The sequence below is a fragment of the Sebastes fasciatus genome, chromosome 19 (genome assembly GCF_043250625.1).
Source record: "Sebastes fasciatus isolate fSebFas1 chromosome 19, fSebFas1.pri, whole genome shotgun sequence".
NCBI lineage: Eukaryota > Metazoa > Chordata > Actinopteri > Perciformes > Sebastidae > Sebastes > Sebastes fasciatus.
Window position 1 is genome coordinate 24,744,000 of NC_133813.1, and position 23,236 is coordinate 24,767,235.

At 40.1% G+C, this 23,236-nt stretch overlaps 1 protein-coding gene across 3 annotated transcripts in view; it reads right to left on the reverse strand.

Annotated features, from left to right (window-relative positions):
• brinp1 (bone morphogenetic protein/retinoic acid inducible neural-specific 1) overlaps positions 1–23,236 on the reverse strand; it is a 220,187-nt gene that overhangs the window by 16,605 nt on the left and 180,346 nt on the right. For all 3 annotated transcript variants that reach the window (XM_074617747.1, XM_074617746.1, XM_074617748.1), the window contains 2 exons: positions 10,639–10,875; positions 2,963–3,185 (listed from right to left, as the gene is read on the reverse strand). In XM_074617747.1, the coding sequence (XP_074473848.1) occupies positions 2,963–3,185; positions 10,639–10,875 (460 nt within the window). The remainder of the gene's footprint in view (positions 1–2,962; positions 3,186–10,638; positions 10,876–23,236) is intronic.

Here is a 23,236-nt window from a genome sequence, read left to right on the forward strand (position 1 = left end):
CCTGTTCTGCTGGTTCTTGCAGACTAACAGTAGGAGCTACTTTGCTCAAGTTCGGTTGAGGAGGAGAGACAGTGACGCGCTGTGGGGCGGGGTCAGCTACTGAAGGTTCTGCTCTGGTTCGACCAGGAAACCCTTATATGGCTTGCATTTCTCAAACGACGTCAGAAGAGAAGGAAAAGCTGCGCAGCGTTTTTCGACACCCATTTCCGGACAAACGGAGCAGGAGAAAAAGAGAGAGGATGGTCTTTTATGATACTATGGTGACTTGTAGACACACTGGGGACAGATATTGATGTTTAAAAGACATGGAAAAGTGCATTTTGCATAATAGGTGACCTTTAAGAACAGGTGAAAAGGTTTTGCCAGGATTATCTTTCTAAATTCCTTATTTTTTTTCTATCTGTGAAACAGGTGGGAAGAAAAAGTTTTGCCAGCATAATTTTTGTAAACTTTTTTTTTCCATCTGTGAAAACAAAAGAATTTGGTGGGTGATTATTTTTTCAGTTGAGTTTTAATCTACATAACTTGCAAACATACAAAATCAATTAACAACACAAAATAATGACAAATATTGTCCAGAAACCCTCACAGGTACTGCATTTAGCATAAAAGAATATGCACAAATCATAACATGGCAAACTGCAGCCCAACAGGCAACAACAGCTGTCAGTGTGTCAGTGTGTCAGTGTGCTGACTTGACTATGACTTGCCCCAAAACTGCAAGTGATTATAATAAAGTGGGCATGTCTGTAAAGGGGAGACTCGTGGGTACCCATAGAACCCATTTTCATTCACATATCTTGAGGTCAGAGATCAAGGGACGCCTTTGAAAATAGCCATGCCAGTTTTTCCTCGCCAAAATTTAGCGCGAATTTGGAGTGTTATTTAGCCTCCTTCGCAACAAGCTAATATTACATTATTAGTGCAAAAGGATTCCTTAGGTTTTTCTAGTTTCATATGATACCATCTTCACTCTAGCTTTAAAACTGAGCTCGGTACAACCAAAAAATCTCAAATTGCGTAAATGTGCTAAAGAAATTAGTAGCGTTAAAACAAAAATTGCGTTAACGCGTTATTATCGCCTTTACTTTGAAAGCCCTTATTTCCGGCCTATTTAGAGCATGAAGTAGTGGTGCAGTTCAGCCTATTGTGTTCAAATTGATTATAACAACAACAACCATTAATACAAATTATCCTGACAAAAAAAATAAAATAAAAAAAATCACCTGTTACAGATGATTTTTTGGACATGGCCAGATTTCTTTTCACCTGTTTCACAGATGAAATACAAATTAAGGAACCTTGAAAGATTATCCTGGAAAAAACAGCTTTTCTTAAGTCATAATTACAGGAGAGAAAACAATTTTTTTCTTACTTGCCCTCCTGGGCTTCCATACTGACTCACAAATATGAGATAAAAAAATATCCTTTTAAAATAGTCATTCTTACAAAACATCCATCCATCCATCCATCTGCAACCGCTTATCCCGTTAGGGGTCGCGGGGGAGCTGGAGCCGATCCCAGCCGACATTGGGCGAAGGCAGGGTACACCCTGGACAGGTCGCCAGTCCATCGCAGGGCTGACACATAGAGACAGACAACCATTCACGCTCACATTCACACCTACGGGCAATTTTAGAGTCCACAATTAACCTAACCTGCATGTCTTTGGACTGTGGGAGGAAACCGGAGTACCCGGAGAAAACCCACGCTCACACGGGGAGAACATGCAAACTCCACACAGAAGGGTCCCAAGCCGGATTCGAACCTGCAACCCTCTAGCTGTGAGGCGCCAGTGCTAACCACTGCACCACCGTGCAGCCTCTTACAAAACAGTTAAATATTAATTAAAAAAACAAATTGCTAGTTTTCATTAGACATTAACATCAGACAAAAAAAGGTGTTGATGAGCCTTGGGATGAAATAAAATAAAAATAGATATTATGTACAACCGTTTATACTAATGTGAAAACAGAACAGTATAGCACTGTTTAGAATCCCTGTGTGGGCCATAGACCACTCAAGACCCACTCAGGCACGTATGCAAAGTGCATGCGCGCACACACACACACACGCAAGCACAGAGGTGATGAAAACAAATAAGTCCTCCATCTGATGCAAAGCTGTCTCATACAAGCATGCAAACAAACATGCTGCTCTTATTTCCAGTGCCATCAGGCACCCTTGATGTGTACTCCACGGAAGAGGAGGCGCATATACTGCGGCTCTTTGATAACACTTCAGAACAAACCTTCGCCAACTCTCTCTCTCTCACACACACACACACACACACACACACACACACACACGTGGGTGTGCTCCTTTTTCTGTCAGTGTGACAGTTGACAACTGCATATTTTCAGACCACTTAAATGAATATTTTACAGATTCTGTTTCCATTTATATGGCGACACCTCCCGCACGGAACAGTTTTAGGGGCGTTTCGTGTGGCACCCGGGAATTTTGCATATTTGGGGGAAATTCCTGGCATTGCGAGCGGCGCTCACGCCATGGCACATCCGCGGCGAGGCTCTTAAGCTGTGACTGCAGTAGGTGGTGACAGATGTGTGCAATGACCTATCAAGAAAACTCCCACAGCTACATTTTCTTTTCAGACTGCAATGTGAAAATACAAGAGTGAGCAAGAGTGCTTTGGGCATGTGCAAGCCTCAGCACTAAGTTGGCTTGATGGACAAAAAACAACGGAGCCATAAGTTGAAATGTATAATGGATGACATCCTTACTGTGCATGCTTCGAGAAGCAACAATCAAAATAAAACCTCTACATCGTCTCAGAGGAGACATTTTCCTGAAAGATGAAATTCTATTTTCACATCTTGCACTTGGAAAAGCAAAAAAAAACATCAGCACTAAAAAAGAACAGCATCTTTGCTTTATGTCGCTGAATAAATCCACATGTTATTTCCATCATGATGATGTGGAGGTCGTATTTTTTACCCACCTCTCCCTAGGCATCTGGTGGTTGGGGTTGTGGTGACAACGGATGCTGAGGCCAAAGAGCTTGCGGGCGGTGCGCTGGATCTTGAGCCGCTGGATCTCCAGGGAGCTCTGAAGGAGCCTGTAGCGGGCCTGGAGGTCCCAGTCGCTGCCCCACAGGAGATGCACACTGCTGATGGGAAGGAAGTGAGTGGAGGGCAGCCTCTTCAGGAACGACTTGAACTCATCTGGATGACAGAGGAAAGAGATGAGGAGTGGAGAGAGAATGTGTGGGTGTGACAGAAAAGTGGAAAAAAAGAGTGTGGAATTAAGTTTCTGACTTGAATGCTTGGAAGGTGCCTGGTTAGGAACAAGGTTCCTACAGCTTAAGGCAAGTTAGATTTAAGACTTTTCAAGACTTTTTAATGCCACTCACAATGAATTTTTAGACCAACTTTACGATAACCAAAATTGAAGAAAAAAAACCAATTAATCAAAAAAATTTAAAATCAATTACTTAGGGTTAGGGAGAATTCTGCCCAAATGTTTACACTCTATATGTTTAATGTCATCTCTAGCTAACATCAATCCGCAAACACAATTGTAGTGTTCTCAAACTTTTAGGCTACAAGCAGCAGGTACAAGTTACACTGACATTTCCAATGCAAGACTAAACATTTCTGGCATTTGTTTAACTTTGTTGAATTAGAGAATAAAAAGAAATGTATACAAACAATCTTATCTGTGAACCAACCGGTGTGTTTTCATGCAAATGATAAGAGTGTAAACAATATTGGCGAGTGGGTTTGCTTTACAAAACACGTATTTGTTCAACCCTAATCCAGCTAAGCATTCTGGGTGGAATTACAAACACAGCAGCAGCAAGCAGCAGACTGTTTGCAGGACTGGTGAGTGACAAAACTCTTGAATCTGCTTGTATTTCTTTGGTGATGTCGACTTTTATTCTGTCTCTATGTTATCCATCTAAAAATGACTGTTTCACTGTAATAAAGAGCAATGCAACAGCAGTGACCTATTTTAAATTTGGTACAGCGACAAACAATACAGTAGGTTAGGCATTTTAAACAAAGCAGAACAGAAAACAAAACGTTCTTTAAAATCCCTTAACACTCCAACAGTCTGCCGGCGGGCCCGGACGCTTTTTTGTACTTCAGAGGTTGTTGCGGGCTCAGTTTTCAAGCTAGAGTGAAGATACTGGTATCATATGAAACTAAAAAGCCTGAGGAATCCATTGTTAACCATGTCATGCTAGCTTGTCGGGAAGAACGCTAAATAACGCTACGAAGTTACACAAAATTTTGGCGAGGAAAAAATGGCATGGGCATTTTCAAAAGGGATCCCTTGACCTCTGACCCCGAGATATGTGAATTAAAATGGGTTCTATGGGTACCAACGAGTCTCCCCTTTACAGACATGCCCACTTTATGATAATCGCATGCAGTTTGCATCAAAAACCCTGCAGTTTTCCATTCGCCAGTTCGCCATCCAATCACCAAAAATGCAATTCTTGCAGAAATCTCCAAATGTCAAAAGGTTTTGATACCAAATCACATCATGGCTTTTTTCTATGGTGTTCCTCAAGGTCTTGGTGACTTAATGTGGTAATGTGGAGGGATTATTGATCATTTCTATCAATTCTCGATTTATAAAAACTGGTTAAGTTTAGCACCAAACCTGTGTAACAAATGGTATCAACCCAAAAATTGCTGCAACAACTTATGAGACATGGGAATGATCATCATGTTTTATGCTCTTATACACTTATTTGAATTGTTTAATTCTTTTTAAATGTATTTTTATTTCTTATTAATGACTGGAACAACTTGACATACAGTGCTGAACTGCATCTCAAATTAATCTTTCGTAGATGGGCCACCATTGTGTTAACTCATTAACCCAAGTGCAGTCTGCTCTGATTGGTCAGCTGGCCCTTTCTGTTGTGATGTGTATAGTCAACCGTACCAAACTCTTCGGACTACGCTCTTGCTCCGCTCTAACTAGCTTTGTTTGAGGGCTTGGTACCCGCCACTAGGCAGATATTATGCAAATGTCTTACTTGGTGACATCACCACGTTACGGAAGAAAAGGCGGGACTTCAAGCGAGGCGTTTCAGGCAGTTCAGGAGCAGTGTTTCTGTGGCGGAGAGTAACTCCCTTAACTCCCCTAACTTTGCAGACCTTTATGCACACAAAAACTATATAACACACTAAGGGAAAGGGAAAAGCATAATAGGTCCTCTTTAAATTTGACCAATTCATCCAAAATTAAACTCTTTACCTGTGGTACACTGCGAAAGGATTATTTAGAAGAGACTCTAAAATTCTAAAGAAACGTGGAGAAAAATGTCAGTGAAACTTTTTTGGTCAGTAAGCCCCCAGGATCCGGACCAGTCTTAATACGTGGTTGGACGTCTTTGGTTGACTTTTTCGGATTGCTTCTGCTGTGAGCATTTACAGAGAATTGAAACCATCAGTGCAGTAAACACCCTTTTACTCTCTCGCTCCCACACACTCACTGAAGAGCACTGCCCAAACAGTGTTGATTATTGCCCTCATGTTCCTCTTGCTGCTTCTGATAATGCTCGCTTGTCTCCTCCCCAGACAACCCGTGAGCCCGGCTCTCTGACCTTTGTTTTCAACACCGACTACTATTTTTTAGCAACAATGGGCATTAGTGGTGTTACCAAGACTCCAGCAGCAAATACACAAGGACAGGGAATGTTTTATTTGGTGTGCTAATTAAGAAAATATTGAGTCAAATAACTCAGAGTAGCTCATCATTATCTCCGAAGATAAATTTGAAGCAAGCACATCATTATAAATAATAGAGTGAACAATTTAATGCCAAAAGTGTCTCCTTAGCAATGTCAGCAGTCAAGTTTGAAGAAGCAAAGATATCAGCCTTTACTCAGGGTTCACATTTCATCTTTATACTGTCATAGTTTAGATGATACAACACAATCTAATTCCCTTTATATATATATATATATATATATATAACCCCCTAGTGCTAAACACACAGAACGCAAAGTTTCTCCATGCTCTTAAAAGAAAAGATCCCCCATATTCAAGATCTGCAAAGACCCGAGCAGTAAGCCGGTACCCTCCTACAGACCTCTCCTCGACAGTTTTAACAGCCTTAACCGCAGAGTTGAGAGCTCTTTTCGAGACACAGCCGAGAAATGTCAGAACTTCCTCCACTCTCCTCCCAGGCATGTCAGGGCTCCCTTCCCCCCCTTTTTCTTCAAAGAAGCCAGATTCCTTCTCCTCCCCTGTTTCCAACTTGCCGTAATCCTCCACCCAGTTTTCTAAGAGATGTCGAGTATCTCCCCTCGCCTTTTTTTCCTAGAAAAGATGGGTGTCTCCGGCATCCAATATTCAAAATTGTCTGATTCCCTCACCAAAAAAAATCCATTATCATGTCATGCCAGTTGAACAGTTGCCAAGTCCTTTTTAACAGGCTTCAAAGCCATCAAGGATCTCTTCCTTGATACAGCTTCCAAGGAGTCCACATAGTCCCTCGATTGACTCTTATCTCCAGTCACCCAGCACCTTATCTGCAGATTACAGCTCTCACAATGTAACCCCACTTTACCTCTTGGTGCCATTACATCTCAATTTGTAGGGTACCAGATATTTATTTCGTTTCACCAATTTAATATTACCATGTTTATATAATGTTTCCAAACGAGGGATGCCACGATCTGACTTTTTCAGTCCCGATACCGATAGCGATACCTGGGCTTTGGGTATAATTGGCCGATACCGAGTACCCATCCGATACCAGTGTTTGATTAATAAGCTGCATGCCTCACTGTGTGGAAGTGACTGGGATCATTCATTCATGTGCAACACCAGGCTATACTTAAACATTGCTTTCCTAACTTTGTAAAACAAAATGTGACCAATAAATACATATATATAAATATATTTAATTGTTCTTTATCATTAAAATAAAAAAAGGTTACGGTTAGGGGTTATGGTTAGGGTTAGGGTTAGCAACTTGGGTTGGTTTAGGTGACTTGGTAAAAGTGACTTGATAAAAAATCTTCAAGATTAATAGGAATTACAATTCAGGTGTAAACCTTTTTAATGTAGCAACAAATTGGTCAAAACTTAAACAGGAATTAGTATTGCAGTGAATAGTATATAAACATACAATTTAGTTGAATAGATCGGCCCCATTGTCAGCGATATCCGCTCCAGCTATTTGAATCGTATCGGCCCGATATCTAATCCAGCATCGCTATCGGTACATCCCTATTCCAAACTTTTAGTTGCCATTCAGAATTCTTCTGTAGTTGTACCGAGATAAATGCTGCATTTGCATGCAACTTGGGGCGGCTGTGGCTAAGAGGGTAGAGCAGGTTGTCCACCAATCGGAAGGTCGGTGGTTCGATCCCCAGCTGCTCCAGGTCACATGTCGATGTGTCCTTGAGCAAGACACTTAACCCCAAATTGCTCCCGAAGGCATAGCCATTGGTGTGAATGAGTATTTAGATTAGATCCTGATGGGCAAAGTTGGCACCTTAGCAGCCTCTGCCATCAGTGTATGAATGGGTGAATACTGACATGTAGTGTAAAGCACTTTGAGTGGTCAGAAGACTAGAAAAGCCCTGTATAAGTCCAAGTCCATTTACCATTTACCATTTACCAACATCCGCAGAAGGGAAGTTCCCAAATCAACTAACCTAGCTCGTACTCTTGTAGTAGCTAGTCGATTTAGGATCAAATGTATTACAAACTTTTATCAAATCATTGTGTACATGCAGAATATCTAACTGATGTGATAATTTTTTGGACAGATGCACAATGCACGAGTGCAGCAATGTTGGTAGTGGAAAATACATTATCTGTGGGAGCGGTATATTGTGATATCAGTCACCATCAATCAAATCACCTCTTTTCCTTTCAACAGACTAGGCCCAAAAAAAGTTTCTCTTCCAAGAGGAAACATCAGCCTTTGTAGAGAAGGTGCTGTACATAACTCCTGTGAGTTGATGAAAAGTGTCTTGACAGAATGTATTTTATTGGCTTTCCCATTTTTCTTTGGTAAAAGTGGATAGTTAGGGTAATTTTAGTTTTATTACATTGGGGAAGAGATCTTTTAAAATAATGAATTTATTAGCTTGACTGTCAAAATGTAAACGCTCTCTGTGACGTTAAAAAAGTATGGCTGCCATTTAATTGAAGCAATCACAGGTCTTATCAAATATTTCATAATTAAAGAATCTTTCCTTTATTACTTTTGTGGAGAATGTGAATAAGAAACTTTGTCATTTTACAGCTAAACAGTACACTACAAGATGTTTCTGAAAACATTTGAGGCGAGAAATAGGCACTACAGTAACAGAATATTCATTCATATTTGATCAGCGCTGCCTAGTTTGACCGTTTGATCGGAGTTCGCGAGTGATTGACAGCTGCATCTGTTGAATGAACAGCCAATAGGAACACTCTCTGAAATGACATGTGATTGGCCAAAGTCTTCCGTCACGGGATAGATTTTTTTAAAGCCCGAAACAGAGCCATATCTCTCAGAACACTTGAATTACAATATGCTGAAAGGTTATTATGGAATTTTTGAACAATGATGCCAAAAACATTCTGCCTACTGCAGGTTTAACTACTTTTGTGGCTGCATATAGAAAATTATACAATCTTACTCTATAATCTCTGTTTTTCAAACCTAAGACAAAATGATAAAGTTTGGACAAATGTTCCACACAGGCCCCCTGACCCTTATTGATTCCTTTATTTCTTCTTTTGTAGAGTGTGTGAATTGCATTTTTTTTTCTGGGACGGTTATACATTTATATAAATATGTATTTTTTGGCCTCTTCTATACTTTTCACCACCTCTTCGCAGACTTAACTGCACTCAATGACCTCCGTGACTCCCATAAACTTTCTTCTATGGTACATAAATATATTTATCTGTTGCTGGCAGGTTTTATTGGGACACTTTTATATATCATATCAATAATAGATAAACATGGTGACTTGCAATGTAACAGCTGGGCACTAGTTGTGCTTTTTTCCCCCCACTGTGTCCAATATTTTACAGCCCCCCCTTCAGCTCTGCATTTGCATTCAATGAAAACAGGGAGAGAATATTACTTGCCGTGACATTCAAGCATTTGACATTTGAAAGTTGTCTTTTCTGCTGTCATTCATTCCTTATAAACAACAAATAACAAAGTAAAAAAAGTATTATTGCATAACAAAGACGGCCCATATGAGTGTTTACTGATCTATTGCCCGCATGCAAAACACTTGGTTGCGGTTAAAGGAACAGTGTGTAACATTTAGGGGATCTATTGGCAGAAATGGAATATAATATTAATAAGTATGTCTTCTGTAATGCATAATCATCTGAAAATAAGAAGTGTGTGTTTGTTAACTTAGAACGAGCAGGTTGTATCTACATAAGGAGCGGGTCCTCTTCACAGAGTTGCCATGTTTCTACAGTAGCCCAGAACGGAAAAACCAAACACCGGCTCTATATAGGGCCATTCACGTTTTCGTGTTGGCACACGGGAGAAGTTTCAGTTGGTTGCAATCTGCAACCTCACAGCTAGATGTCGCCAAATCCTACACACTGCACCTTTAAGGAAGGATCATCGTGGCGGCTAAAGGAATTTTTTTCATTTTCATTAACCTTTATTTAACCAGGTTTAGACCCATTGAGATTAAAATCTCTTTTTCAAGAGCGACCTAGCCAAGAATGGCAGCAGTACAAACAGTTTCATACACACACATTAAAAAAACCCAATAGATCAGCTCAAAGGTGCCATACCGTAAAAGTGCAAGGAAGCCATATAATCCTATTTCAATCAAAGCAAGTACAATTATCGATAGAGTCCGTTTCTATAGATTTCACCATGCCTTTAAATTCATTTAGAGTGACTAGGTCCTGGAGTTTAAATTCATTTTGCAGGCTATTCCATGCAGATGGTGCAGAAAACATAAAGGCCTTCTTTCCCAACTCAGTCCGATCTCTGAGAACAGTCATAAACCCATAATTGCCATGTTTTCTGGTTAGAAAGTCAGATAAATAACAGGAGAGTCTACCCAGAATGGCCTTATAGATAAAAACATACCAATGGCTAAGCCGACGTATTTACAGGGCCGGCCAATTTACTTTGGAGTACAATATACAGTGATGAGAGAGGGCTCTACAGTTTCCAACATATAGAGACAATAGACTGATGCACTCATGTAAAGCAGATCACCATCGTCAAGAACAGGCAAGAACGTAGCTAGTCCAAAATCAATGTTTACGACTGGTCGGAGACAGGAAGCGAACACCAGTCTTTGGTGTCAGAAATAAAAAAAGCTGCATTGTCTGCCCATCCATGACCCTGAACCTTTTGTAGCACTGTTAGAGTCTCACACTACTTTCTGCAGTGAATATAAGAAAAATGTAATTTTCTATTAATTATGTAGATTTGGCAGTGAGCAAGGAAGGACTAAGCTGCCAAATTATGAAATGTGTTTTTAAAACGATCCACGAGCAAAAAAGGAAATTGCGAGATTATGAGATTACCTTAATTATCTGAGCTCCGCATGTGTGCCCATTAATAATATAGACTTCAGAATTCAAATGGCTAAATACGTCAGGAATTAGTCCCTTTCATAACTCTCATGATGAATAGAAGTTGGAGGAATTTCCATCTTACCAGAGTTCTCAAAGTCCTTGTAAGAGGATGCCCAGGACTCAGACATCCCCAGCAGGGTGTTCTCCATGATCTGGATGTCGGTTATGGGACAGTTGCATTGGGGATACTCGTCGGCGCACTGACAGATGCAATGGTTGTTGCTGCACACGTACTCCCCCTCTCCATTGCACATGATGTAGCTCAGAGCTGACTGGACAAATTTCTCCTGCAGGTATTCTGGGAAAATGACCTGAAGACCTGAAATAGAGATAAATGGGAGGTTTAGTGAAACTATAGACTGTATATAAGAAGTAGATGTAGTCACTGTGACATCACTCATTGGTTGGTGGACTACGGTTTTGAGGCATCGAGTTCAGCATTTTGACCGTCGCCATCTTGGTTTTTTGGAACCAGAAGTGACACGACCGCTAAAGAAGACATTTTTAGGCTACCAAAATGTTACAATTAACTTTGATGAACTGAAAACACACTGTGAAAGGGTTAATGTTCTAAGACGAAAACACGGACAACTCACAGACCGGCATCACCCGTTGGTTTGTGGACTGTTATTTGAAGCCTCAAGTTTGGCATTTTGTCTGTAGCCAACTTGGTTTTTGGCCGTTGCCATCTTGTTTTTTTTGCAACCAGAAGTGACACCGGAGGGTGGAGCTAAGTACAACCAAATGCTGGATAAGACATTTTCAGGCAACCAAAAAGGTTATAATTAACTTTCATGAACTGAGAACACACCGTGAAAGGGTTAAAGTTCTAAGACGAAAACACGGACAACTTCCAGACCGGACAATATTGTGGTAGCAACCTGTAAATGATAAGGTGGCCGCACCCTAAAACATCCCCTGCTTTATGGTCTATTTGACTCTAAATGGGACCATAATTTACTAAATGAACATCATGCTGTATTGAAGAAGTCTTGAAACTAGCGATCAAGACCATAAACTCACGTTTACAATGTTTACTGAGGTAATACAATCAAGTGAGAAGTAAGCTCATTTTCTCATAGACTTCTATACAATCAGACTTCTTTTAGCAACCAGAGGAGTCGCCCCCTGCTGGCTGTTAGAAAGAATGCAAGTTTAAGGCACTTCAGCATTGGTTTCACTTTTCAGAACCGGAGGTTACCATCTGAGTGAAACGGAATCTAAAAAAACTCTCTAATATGACATAAAGTACTATTAAAAAAACAACAACAATCCAATCCTTTTTTCCTTTCCAATTTTCTGCGTGTTGTAAATCAATGAAGCAATTGGACAAAAAGGAATCTGAAAACGTGCAGCCTTCACGCTTTTTATATCATGAAAGTGCACCGAACAATAAACTCCTTTTTCTTATCAGAAAAGATAAAAACAAGATCTGATCAAATTAGGGCTGTCAATCGATTAAAATATTGAATCGCGATCAATCGGAAGATTGTCAACAGTTAATGCCGATTAATCGCAAATTAATCCCACATTTTTTCTACTATAGCTGCCAGTGTGTCAGTGTGCTGACACACTGGCAGCTGTAGTAGAACTTTTGAATCTATGTGTGTCCAGAGTAAGAACTGAAATGGAAAAATGAGAGTCAGTATTACTGTGAATGCATGATACCCAAACTGTATGGTATCTCTTCCCAGATTTAGTAAACACATATGTAGAAGAAGAAGTTATCAAAATGAGAAAAAGCTGCAGTTAAATGGCTGGCTGCCCTTCCAGGATTGCTTTGTGTTATAAGCACTTGTTTATTTTTTGAAAGGATGTGCTTCAAAGCTCGACTATGTACAGTATGTTCAATATGGGCTGTCTGTTCTGTGGCGGGCGGGTCACTCATGATGTGACAATGCAAAACAGTGATTGATGCCTGCTCCCTTGTGCTGGGTTTATTTAGAACAGAATTTATTTCCCCTTTGTGAGCATTTTCAAACACATGCTTTAATGTGTACAATAAATTTGGATTTGCTTGTAGTTTAAATATCCAACTTTGCAGCTAATTATAAGCCAATGGCAACAGCTGAATTTGTAATCGACAGGCCAATTTAGGAGTGAAGCTGAAAGCACCTCTTCACTCTCACCACTGACAAGGTATTTATAATTTTTTAGACAATCCATATCTCACCCCAGGGATCTCATAGAACTGAAGCTCGAACAGCTAACAGCAAAGCCTTTCTCTTCAGTCCAGGCCCGGGGAAAATAAACCACTAACTCTTCAAGCCACTGAATTGGAAAAGAACTAAATAGATTTTTTCCCCGTTCTTGTATGAAACAGCATCTTGGTGAGGCAATATTTTCTTAATAGGTTTTTACTTGAGCACAAACTGTGCTTCAGCAGAAAAGATGCAACCAGGAACCAGAACATAACATGTTATTGAATGATAAATGACTGCATTATTTATTTTTTTCGCTCACGTATTATTTTCACCTTTGGGTGAAAATGAGAATCCAATTTATGTAAAATCAACATAATGTAGCGGAAATGAAAGGGGGAGAGTATGAGCCTGTAATTTCATACTGTACGCATGAATCATGTTCCGGGGTGTTGTCATAGAGTCGAATGGTATCGTATTATGCATATGCATGTGGCAATTAATGCTCCTTATTTTCACCCACAACATACGCTAAACTGAAAGCTGTGGGTGATTTAGAAGCAAATGAAGGTCTTAATATGTGCCGGCTCCGAAGCATAGGACAACGTCCTCCATCGTCATGGTGACAGCCTTTGAAGAAAAGTAACACATAGAGTACTGTGTTTTGATTATTCATGCAGCAATACGGCTCCGGTTCGGGGAAGTGAATTTTCCATTTTTTACACTCCATTGCCGTTTCAGAAAATTCTGATATAAAGAGTTTTATGCATGGAACCAGGCCAACTAGCTAAAAGATGAATCGTGACCGTAAAACATTTGATTCAGAGCAAAACAAAATCGGAAAAAAAGACTGTGTACATAATTATTTTAAGAGTGAAGGAACTACTCATCCGGCTTGGGGCCCTTCTGTGTGGAGTTTGCATGTTCTACCCGTGTTAGCGTGGGTTTTCTCCGGGTGCTCAGGTTTCCTCCCACAGTCCAAAGACATGCATGTTAATTGTTGACTCTAAATTGCCCGTAGGTGTGAATGTGAGCGTGAATGGTTGTCTGTCTTTATGTGTCAGCCCTGTTATAGTCTGACAACCTATCTGGGATCGGCTCCAGCACCCCCCGCGACCGTGTCAAGGATAAGCGGTTACAGATAACGGATGGATGGAACTACTCATCCCATAAACTATTGTGAATGGCGACTCACCGCCTGAAAAACGTTTAAACTAACATATCGATCTAAAACGAAGACGGATTTAGCAACTGCATGCCTTATTTCTCACCTAAAATGTTTGCAGAAACACATTTTCGGTGAACTTTTTTCGTGGTATAAGAGAAAGTTTCCAAACGGGCCGCCATGTTGGTCCGTTTTGACATCCAGGAGCAGACCATGGTGCAGCATGTACGAGCTTGTTTCTAAGAAAGTCTGTATGTAAAAACTCTTTAAAAAGAAATGTCTTTTTGCTACTTAGTAGGCCACATTCTGTTTGAACCCAGTATTTCTGCACAGCTGCAGATAAAGATCAGGCTACACTAATATTATTGGTTTTATTTTATTTGTAGAGTTAGATTCTAGTGGTGGCTGCGTAAGGATTGTTTCTGACTGCTGGGATCAAAACATTTCCAATAACTCCAGAGTGTTGAAAAGTCCAAAAGTCAAAATTGATTGGAAAAAGATATATGTAATAATTTCCAAAATGTATTTATCTAACGAAATATCCACGTTTGTTGGCGTTCAGCTGACGATTTATATTCATTAAAGAAAAAAAATAAAAGACTAACTCATTTATTACACTGAAACACATTCAAATTGAATGTTTTGTTCGAGGATTTGTAAATTTTGGGTGATGAAATCATAAAATGTGGTTGGGGGCTCATCTTTACTTAGATACAAGTACGGGAGGCTTTGAGGAAAATAGGTTGGGAACCACTAGTTGAATACTTCATGACATCGCGAATAAAACACACTCCTACAGGAACATATATCCCACCGTTTCACAATCTCATAGCTCTTGATAAGTCTACCTTTGGATGGTTACATTGTGGCTAATAATCAAATCCTTGAGTCAGAATATGAATTGTATTTTCACTTCCCGAACCTCACTGTTGACCTCTATATCATTTATTGATGCTAATAGTTCAAGTATATTTTTGTACATCATGATCTCAGTTCAAAGACGAGGCCACCGCGAAGTAAACCTCTGCGTCTATTCAGCACCTTCAACTCCTCTTTATACTAAACAACCTGTTCTTGTGTACCTCTTTTTGGATATCAGTAGGTTCCCCTTCTCCCCTGTAGAGAACCTTTATCAGAACCACTGCCCATCAGCGATGAAGGGAACAGAAGGAGGGAGGGGATGGAGGGCGTAAAGGGGGATGGATGGATCATGTCTGACCACAAAAGCGTTGGGTTGCGCAGGGCTTTTTCTCCATCAGGCCTGTCTGCGGCCCCTGGATCCAATATTCATTTAGCTTGATGTATTCCTGGGCTTGAAACTTTAATGTGATTTGTGGGAGAATCCAGATGGCAAGTTCACGGATCAACGCTGCTTACTGACAGTGCTGGTGCCAGCGGCCGGGTGCACAATAACACCGAGTGCCTCAGCCCTCCCTCTTTCCCTCTGCTGTCTAACTATACCTCATACCTCCCAACCCTACCATCAACACACACACACACACACACACACACACACACACACACACACACACACACACACACACACACACACACACACACACACACACACACACACACACACACACACACACACAGGTTTTCTTCTGATATCATTGTGTGTTGGTACCGGGAGATTGCAGAGGGAATCGTTCGGGATGCCGACATTCAGCTCGGCTCTATCACTCTTGCGATCTATTGTTTTCCACTCTCTTTTCCTCTCAATGTTTCTGTCCTCTTCTCTTTCCGTGCCTCTGTCTCTCTCTCTCGCCACCTCGCACTCCGTCTCTGTACACATCTCTTCTGTCTTACTTCATTACGCTCACTCCTACTCCCGCCACACTCATGCACATGCCCCCTTGACTCGTCCCCCCCCCCCCCATCATCCTTTGGCTCCAATTCACTCGATCAATCACCCCTCCTCATTCCTGCTTCTTCACCTCTTCTGCTCTATCCTCTACGTTCTCCCACCGAGCACGTCTACTCAAGTATTGGAAAAAAATGTCATGTCTCGTTCCTCCCACTCCGGTGTAGAAATGATTTCATGCAATAAAAGCAAATCCATCAACATTTGTTAGTGCGGCGGGGGAATGAGTAAGAGAATTGGAGCCCTCGGGCCAAAAATGAAATGAGAAACTAATCAGAGTAAAAACATTTATCTTTGTGACTTCCCTGGCTTTGCCGTGTTAGCGCGGTAGCATGTGAGCACATTGAGAATGATTGGGCCATAAAGCAGTTTATGTGGCTCTGACGCAGGTATTTGTTGGGGGAAAACACTAGATATTGGAGCAGGGAGTTACACTTATACCATCTTTAAAGAGCTGCTGATGAAATGAATATTGGAATTCCCGCGCAGCCATTTGATAACCTCCAACTTCATGCTCTGCCAGTGCACATAATTCCCTGCAACCCCTATGCCTGGCTCGCTCTAAATAAATAGCACCTCAAAATGGCAGTTAATCTCGCCGCATACATCAGAGGCTGATATATTTCCTTCACGTTCGTCGGGGAGGATACGGGCCTCCAAACATTCCATGAATGCTAAAAAACGGAGAAGTCTGCAACTGTGACTTTGCCTTTTTTTCATTATGTCTCTTTCTAGAGTGCTCTATTTTTAACGTGGTGATAGATGAGGACTGTGGGCCACAACTGAGGCTTGTAACTGCCTTGGCAAGCGGTTCGCCTGCTTATTGCAATGCCACGCTCCGCCTCATAAGTTACACTTTCATTAAAGATTAATTGACCATTGTGTGGCCGCAATTTCGCAAAATAATCATTACTTATTCCACTGGTGCAATAAAGTGCATTACTTGAATGGCGGCATTAAATTACCATTGGAGGTTATCGTCGCAGCCACGATACAAAAACCAAAGACCTCTGAACTGGAAGATTGCCTGATTCTCTTCAGTCCAGTCCGCCCTGCTGATCCCCAAGATACTTAAAAACAGAAGGGGCATATCGCTTTAAGATTTGCTGCGTAGGCCCATTTCACACGAGAGAGCTGCTCTTCCACAACTAGACGAGAGTAAAGGCGCAGCTAAAGTAGCTATTTATCCACTATTCATTTCTTTACATAAAGAGGCTTTAGGTCTCTGGCAGCGTGTGTGTTGGGCCTGACAGAGGATAACATGGAGCTATCCTCGGCTCTCGGAATATGTTAGCATTTTTTAAAGTTTTAAATGAGGCGTGCTTAGCATTCAAACGGATAATGCGTTGCTGTGTCTGCGCTGAGTAGATTATCGCAGATTATCATAAGTGTCCCCGGCACACTTGCAGACAGCAGCCTGTGTTGTGACGGTTTTTGTTGTACAATCTTACTTAAGTATTTGTGTGTGGGAATTATTGTTTGGGACATCAATATTTCCATCTCAAATTATGTCCAAAGTGAAGCATGAATGAGGATGATTGCTTTTTTCATCCCTGAGTGCTGTTGTTTTGGGGATTTTTTACCATTTTTAGGCATGCATATATTTGAAACAGCAAAACAACAGAGAAGTGGCAAATCCCATTTCCTGAACATATTAACATACAAGTGCCTGCATATGCATATGTGACGCACACCGCTCTATCTGTGTGGAACAGAAAGACTCGCGGGGGACACAATGCTTTCCGCACAATACCTTCTATATAACGTTAGCTTTGAAGAAAACCCACTTATTCGTATTGTTAACACAGAAAGCAAGCAAGGACGGAGGTGCAGTAATCACCGGAAAAAGCATAAATTACATATAAAAATGGTCTTGGCATTCAGGGCTTGCTGCTGCTGCCTCCTGAAAAGAGGAAATTGCTGAAATTGCATGTTGAAGCAAATGCTGGATTGAGGAGGGCAGGCAAGTCTGGAGAGGTAGATGAGCTCTCCTTGGGGCTGAGTTATTGCCAGTTGTGCTGCACTCTGGACACAGACACACAAGTTGAGTAAAAGTAAGTCAGTGATTACTTTTCTTCTCCTTTTTTTTCCTGTGTGCAAGATCACATACGGTGAATGCAATTTAGCAATTTTCTTTCTTCTTTTAAGGAATTATGCCCTCAAAGTGTTGCAATTTGCATGGTAAATGTGTTTTGAATTAACAAAAACGCTGCTCAAACACACTCAATATTATCTGGGTTTCAAAATATGGCTGCTGTTTGGCTGCTCATGCACTTCAGTCGCACAGTTCAAGCTGTTCCGTCACGTGCTGCCATGTGTACCCCGCACAGCAGTCGCGGTAGGGTTTCGGCTGGTGAGATGTCGTACTAGTGTCACACTTTCACGTTGCACACACACATACGAGCGCACACACACACACACACACACACACACACACACACACACACACCCTTTGCCGGCTCTTGTGGGGAATCACATGTTTTACAAGAACGCCAGAGAGGGGGGGAGGAGAGACGTATGACAAGCGCTGACATTTCCATTTCAGCTTTAAAAGATACGACTGCCCTCAAAGTGTCAAGATGTGCTGTGTACACGTCTCAGATCAAAAGCCCAGATTTATCACAGAAATTACATCAAACGTGCTTAAATACAGAAATAATGTTAATCTGTTTGTATTTGGGGGGCACATATTTGTTGTACACAACTAAACTGTTGTATCCGAAGTACACAAGCTAGATCTTTTGTGGGTTGCCTTTTTTGTTATTTAAATATTCAACCTATTTTAGTAACCTATTTGAAATTTCTTTGGAATTACTGCCAAATGACCCCAATATTTACCTCAAAATGTATAAAAAATGACTGTACTATAAACATAATTTAATAATTATATGTTAAAATAGCAAATAATTGTTAAAATAGGGCTTTTTTTAAAGAAATTTCAAAGAAGTTAATTCAAGCTAATTATTATCTATTTATCAGCAGACATGGAAATAAAGCATATCAATTAACTTTGTATAATTTTCCTGGAAATGTATTAAACAAATTACCAGCTATTGGGAAATAGCAGAATATAATTATTATATAATGTTTATAATTAAGTTATTTTCGATAGATTTTGGGGTAAATATTGGTGTAATTTTGCATATTTCCAAAGAAATATCAAATAGATTACTTGCTAATTATCACCTAATTACCATGAAATTTGTGGACTTGTAAAATTAAGTGTTACCCATTTTTTTAATGTTTGAAATACATTCAATTAAATTATAAAAAAAATCTAAATACATTATAATGCAAATGAATTATAGTTTAAAAGTCAACTGTAATTCATTGAAAGGACCAGTGTGTGGGATTTAGGGGGATTTATATTATTTTATTACACGTCTTTGTTGAATACTCGATTCTGATTGGTCAATCACAGCGTTCTATGGTCTGTTATTTCTTTATAGCAGACCATTGCTATGTATAACAGACCGTTGCTATGGGCGCAGTTCTATTGTCGAACTCTGGTGGACCGTTTTGTGTCAAATCATTGATTTCTTAATTAAGTAGCCGTGTAATAAGCGGGATAATGTACAGCGAGCAAGTCGTTGTTGTGAAATAAACCTTCCTCTTCGCATTGTGGTTTATTTCACAATAATGACCGGCTTGCTGTACGTTATCCCTTACTTTTAATATTCAGAACTATATTTCCATTAGTGTATAACCACCTGAAACTAAGAATAGTTGTGTTTTCATTAGCTTAGAATGAACCCTTCATATCTACACAGGGAGTCGGTCCTCTTCACAGAAATCGCCATGTTGCTCGAACATGTTTCTACAGTAGCCCAGAATGGACAAACCAAATACTGGCTCTAGAGACAGCCTTTCACGTTTTTACGTTACCTGAAGGCCACCGTAGTTCTACGACATGGTACTCAGTTGGTTCCAATCTGCAACCTCACCACTAGATGCCACTAAATCCAACATACTGGTGCTTTAATTAGTGGTAAATATATAATATGTTTTAATAATGGCGTAATAATAGAAGTATTATCAGTTATAATAACTTTTCAATTACAATGCAACACCTTTTGTGCACACATTCTTAACATTGATTTAAGTAATGCGCTACACAAAGTGTTTAGAGAAACAGTTCAATACTGCATTGGCCCTTCTAAATAAAAGAAGAAGAATAAAGTAAAGAAACCCCCCCCCCAATCAATAGATGAAACACAGTCTGTCAGAGAGAGAAAAAAGGCCGAGTGGAAAACCGTGGCACTTGCTAAAATGGCAGCCTGCAGCTGGCAAGAGTGAGTGGGAAAAGGAGATTTATGGTCATGCTGGCCCAAATGGAAACTCAGTCTTGATTGACCACTACCAATTGAAAGCTGACCTCCAGGTCAACATGGAAAGATTTCATCAGGTATACTGGGTTTTCAGAATGTTAGAGAGAAGTGGAAAAAATGTGTGCAGCCATCCATCTTGATGGAAATGATCATGCGTTATCAGTTCTATAGGCAAAAAAGGGACGCATGTTTTCATAAAGGAAACGGTTCTGATGCATGGGGTCAATACCTCAGACCATTACTGTAACATTAAATATAGATAGGCAGAATGTTTTTTGGCATCATTGGGCAAAAATTCCATAATGACATTTCAGCATATTGTAATTCAAGTGTTCTGAGAGATAACTAGCATTCCTATTGGCTGTGCTCCAGCTGGTGGGCGGTGCTTGGTATTTCCTCAACTGATCTCAACATGGCTGCAAACAAACTTTCTAATTTTATGCGAGAAATAGGCATTACAGTAACAGAATATTGATTCATATTTGATCAGCGCTGCCTAGTTTGACCGTTTGATCGGAGTTCGCGAGTGATTGACAGCTGCTCAGAGACTCCAACTCGACTCCGATTGGTTGTTTTCCTCTGGTCTGTGAAATCTTGCAGATGCCATTAGGATCACAAGAGGACACCAGAGGACATCACATGATTATTTTTCCCGATCTGTCTCATGCACTACTAAAAACAAATCACTATACAAATAACTTCAAAAATCATATTTGCTCCATTTCTACCCGCTGCAGCTTTAGTTAAAATAACATAGAAGAATCTTTTTAACTGTGGGATCAGTATCATAAAACCAATACATATTTTCTGGGGGTTTTGTGGTGTGTCCAAGCTTCAGAAAGAAAAAAAAGATAAATAGTTAAAGTAAACCCGACGGTGTGTACAGAGAAAGTGCAACAGAGCGAAAGAGAAGATGATGAAAATGCCTCCGTGTGTGTTTATCGTTGTGCTCGTCCAACATTTTCTCTCCATGTTTTGCACTAAAGATTTTTCTTTCAGTAAGTTATTCTCTTGTGACATTGTGTTTACTGACATACTTTAGCCTCCGAATCAATTTTTCCGACGAGTCTGTCATCAAAAACAACTTAATTGATTTGTATGTTTGTTTGTCTTCGCCGTAATGTTTGCAGCGTTTTTCGCTCCAAAAGAGGGACAGGCATCGAGCGACAGAGCAATGAGTATCTAATTCATCACTCTCCGCACGACTTGCCTACAGGGCCAGTTTAATTTATTTTCACTTCACCACTTTGAAAACTGTTGGCTCAGGCTATTCTAACATATTCATAAATCTTCCAAGATAGGCTCATGGCTCTTCCAAGATAGGCTGTTGAAGAAACCGGAGAAAGAGAAAAGAGAGAAAGCGTGTGCCGGGGATTGAAAGAAGCAAATTAGTTTTGCTTTTGTTTTGGTGTTAATTTATGACAGCCATATTGGAGGTGCAAGGTAATGGCTTGAGCAGGTTCCAGGGCCTTTTATCTTTCTCTGGCCTCGGTTAATATATGTAACCAATTTGCTATTTTCAATCCCCAGTACTTTTATTTATTTGTGTTGGCTATCAAATCACACAAATAATATTCCAATCTTTTCCCTAACATGCTAAAAGCCCCTGCTGTTTTGCTATTTAAAAAAATACCACAAATTCAAATGAGATAATCAATGAGAAACACTACCAGATGGAAGGAATTAGGGTATCAGGAGACAATAAAATAATTCCTCCCTGCCACCTGAAACACATACTGTATAATAAGAGTTTAAGTAAACAATGGAAATCCTGACCGTTTGTCTACCACATGCTAATTTCCCTCTTTCATTTAATTCTCACACCTCAATAAGCTATTTTTTACTTGCACGTCCCAGCGGAGGCAGAAAGTGAGAATCCAGCCAAAACCAATATCATCAGGTTTCTAAGCTTTAAGCCCGGAGAGAGGACAAACAAACAGTGAACAAATTAATGTGGTAGGGAACAAAAGTGTATTTAAATCCCAATTGTGGTAAAAGCTAAATAGTGTGGATCTTTCATTGAGATTGAATTTAACAAGATAAACAAAAAAAAGAGTTATTAAAAAAACAAAACATCTTTGTTCCAGTGAATCACAAAATCCATAACAAATGTAAGAGTGGAGGTTCACATTTATGGCTTTTGCTACTTATACATAACAGGCCTTTGGCCCAGCGGATAATTTGTAATACAAAGTAGGTCGATTACATCATGTTCAGAGACATGAATGTGTGCAAGGTTAGACTGTAATTCGTGTTAGGTGACAGAGGAAGACTGGGCCGGGATCAATGAATTCCTCTTGCATGTCCACAAATAGTCTCTGCTAATAACATGCCGTATCCTGATGCCCTCTTGTACTGTGTTTAGCTGCCAATAAAGCTGTGCAGATAGTAGGGGTGGGGAGTGGCGATACGAAAGTAACACTTTTCAGATAAAAGGCCATTTTAACAGATAATGTTACAGACAGAAACACATTTTTGCCGTGATCAACAACTCACATGTGTGTTCTATCAATATCTGCTGTTATTTTGTACAAATGTGGAACTGCTTCGGTATAATTTGACTTTGACAGTATAAATTTGTATAAAATTGTTTATTTTTATTTTTATTAACCCTATCTGATAATGTCCTTGTTAATATGTGATTGCAAACATATTATGTCTAAGGCTGTCGATCGATTAAAATATTTTACCGCGCCATGATTAATCATGATTAATAACAAATTAACCACACATTTTTTATCTGTTCAAAATGTACCTTAAAGGGCAATTTGTCAAATATTTAATACTCTTATCAACATGGGAGTGGGCAAATATTGCTGAATGCAAATGTATGTATATATTTATTGTTGGAAATCAATTACTAACACAAAACAATGACAAATATTGTCCAGAAACCCTCACAGGTACTGCACTTAGCATAAAAATATGCTCAAGTCATAACATGGCAAGCTCAAGCTCAACAGGCAACAACAGCTGTCAGTGTGTCAGTGTGCTGACTTGACTATGACTTGCCCCAAACTGCATATTATTATCATGAAGTGGGCATGTCTGTAAAGGGGAGACTCGTGGGTACCCATAGAACCCATTTTCATTCACATATCTTGAGGTCAGAGGTCAAGGGACCCCTTCGAAAATGGCCATGACTGTTTTTCCTCGCCACAATTTAGCCTAAGTTTGGAGCG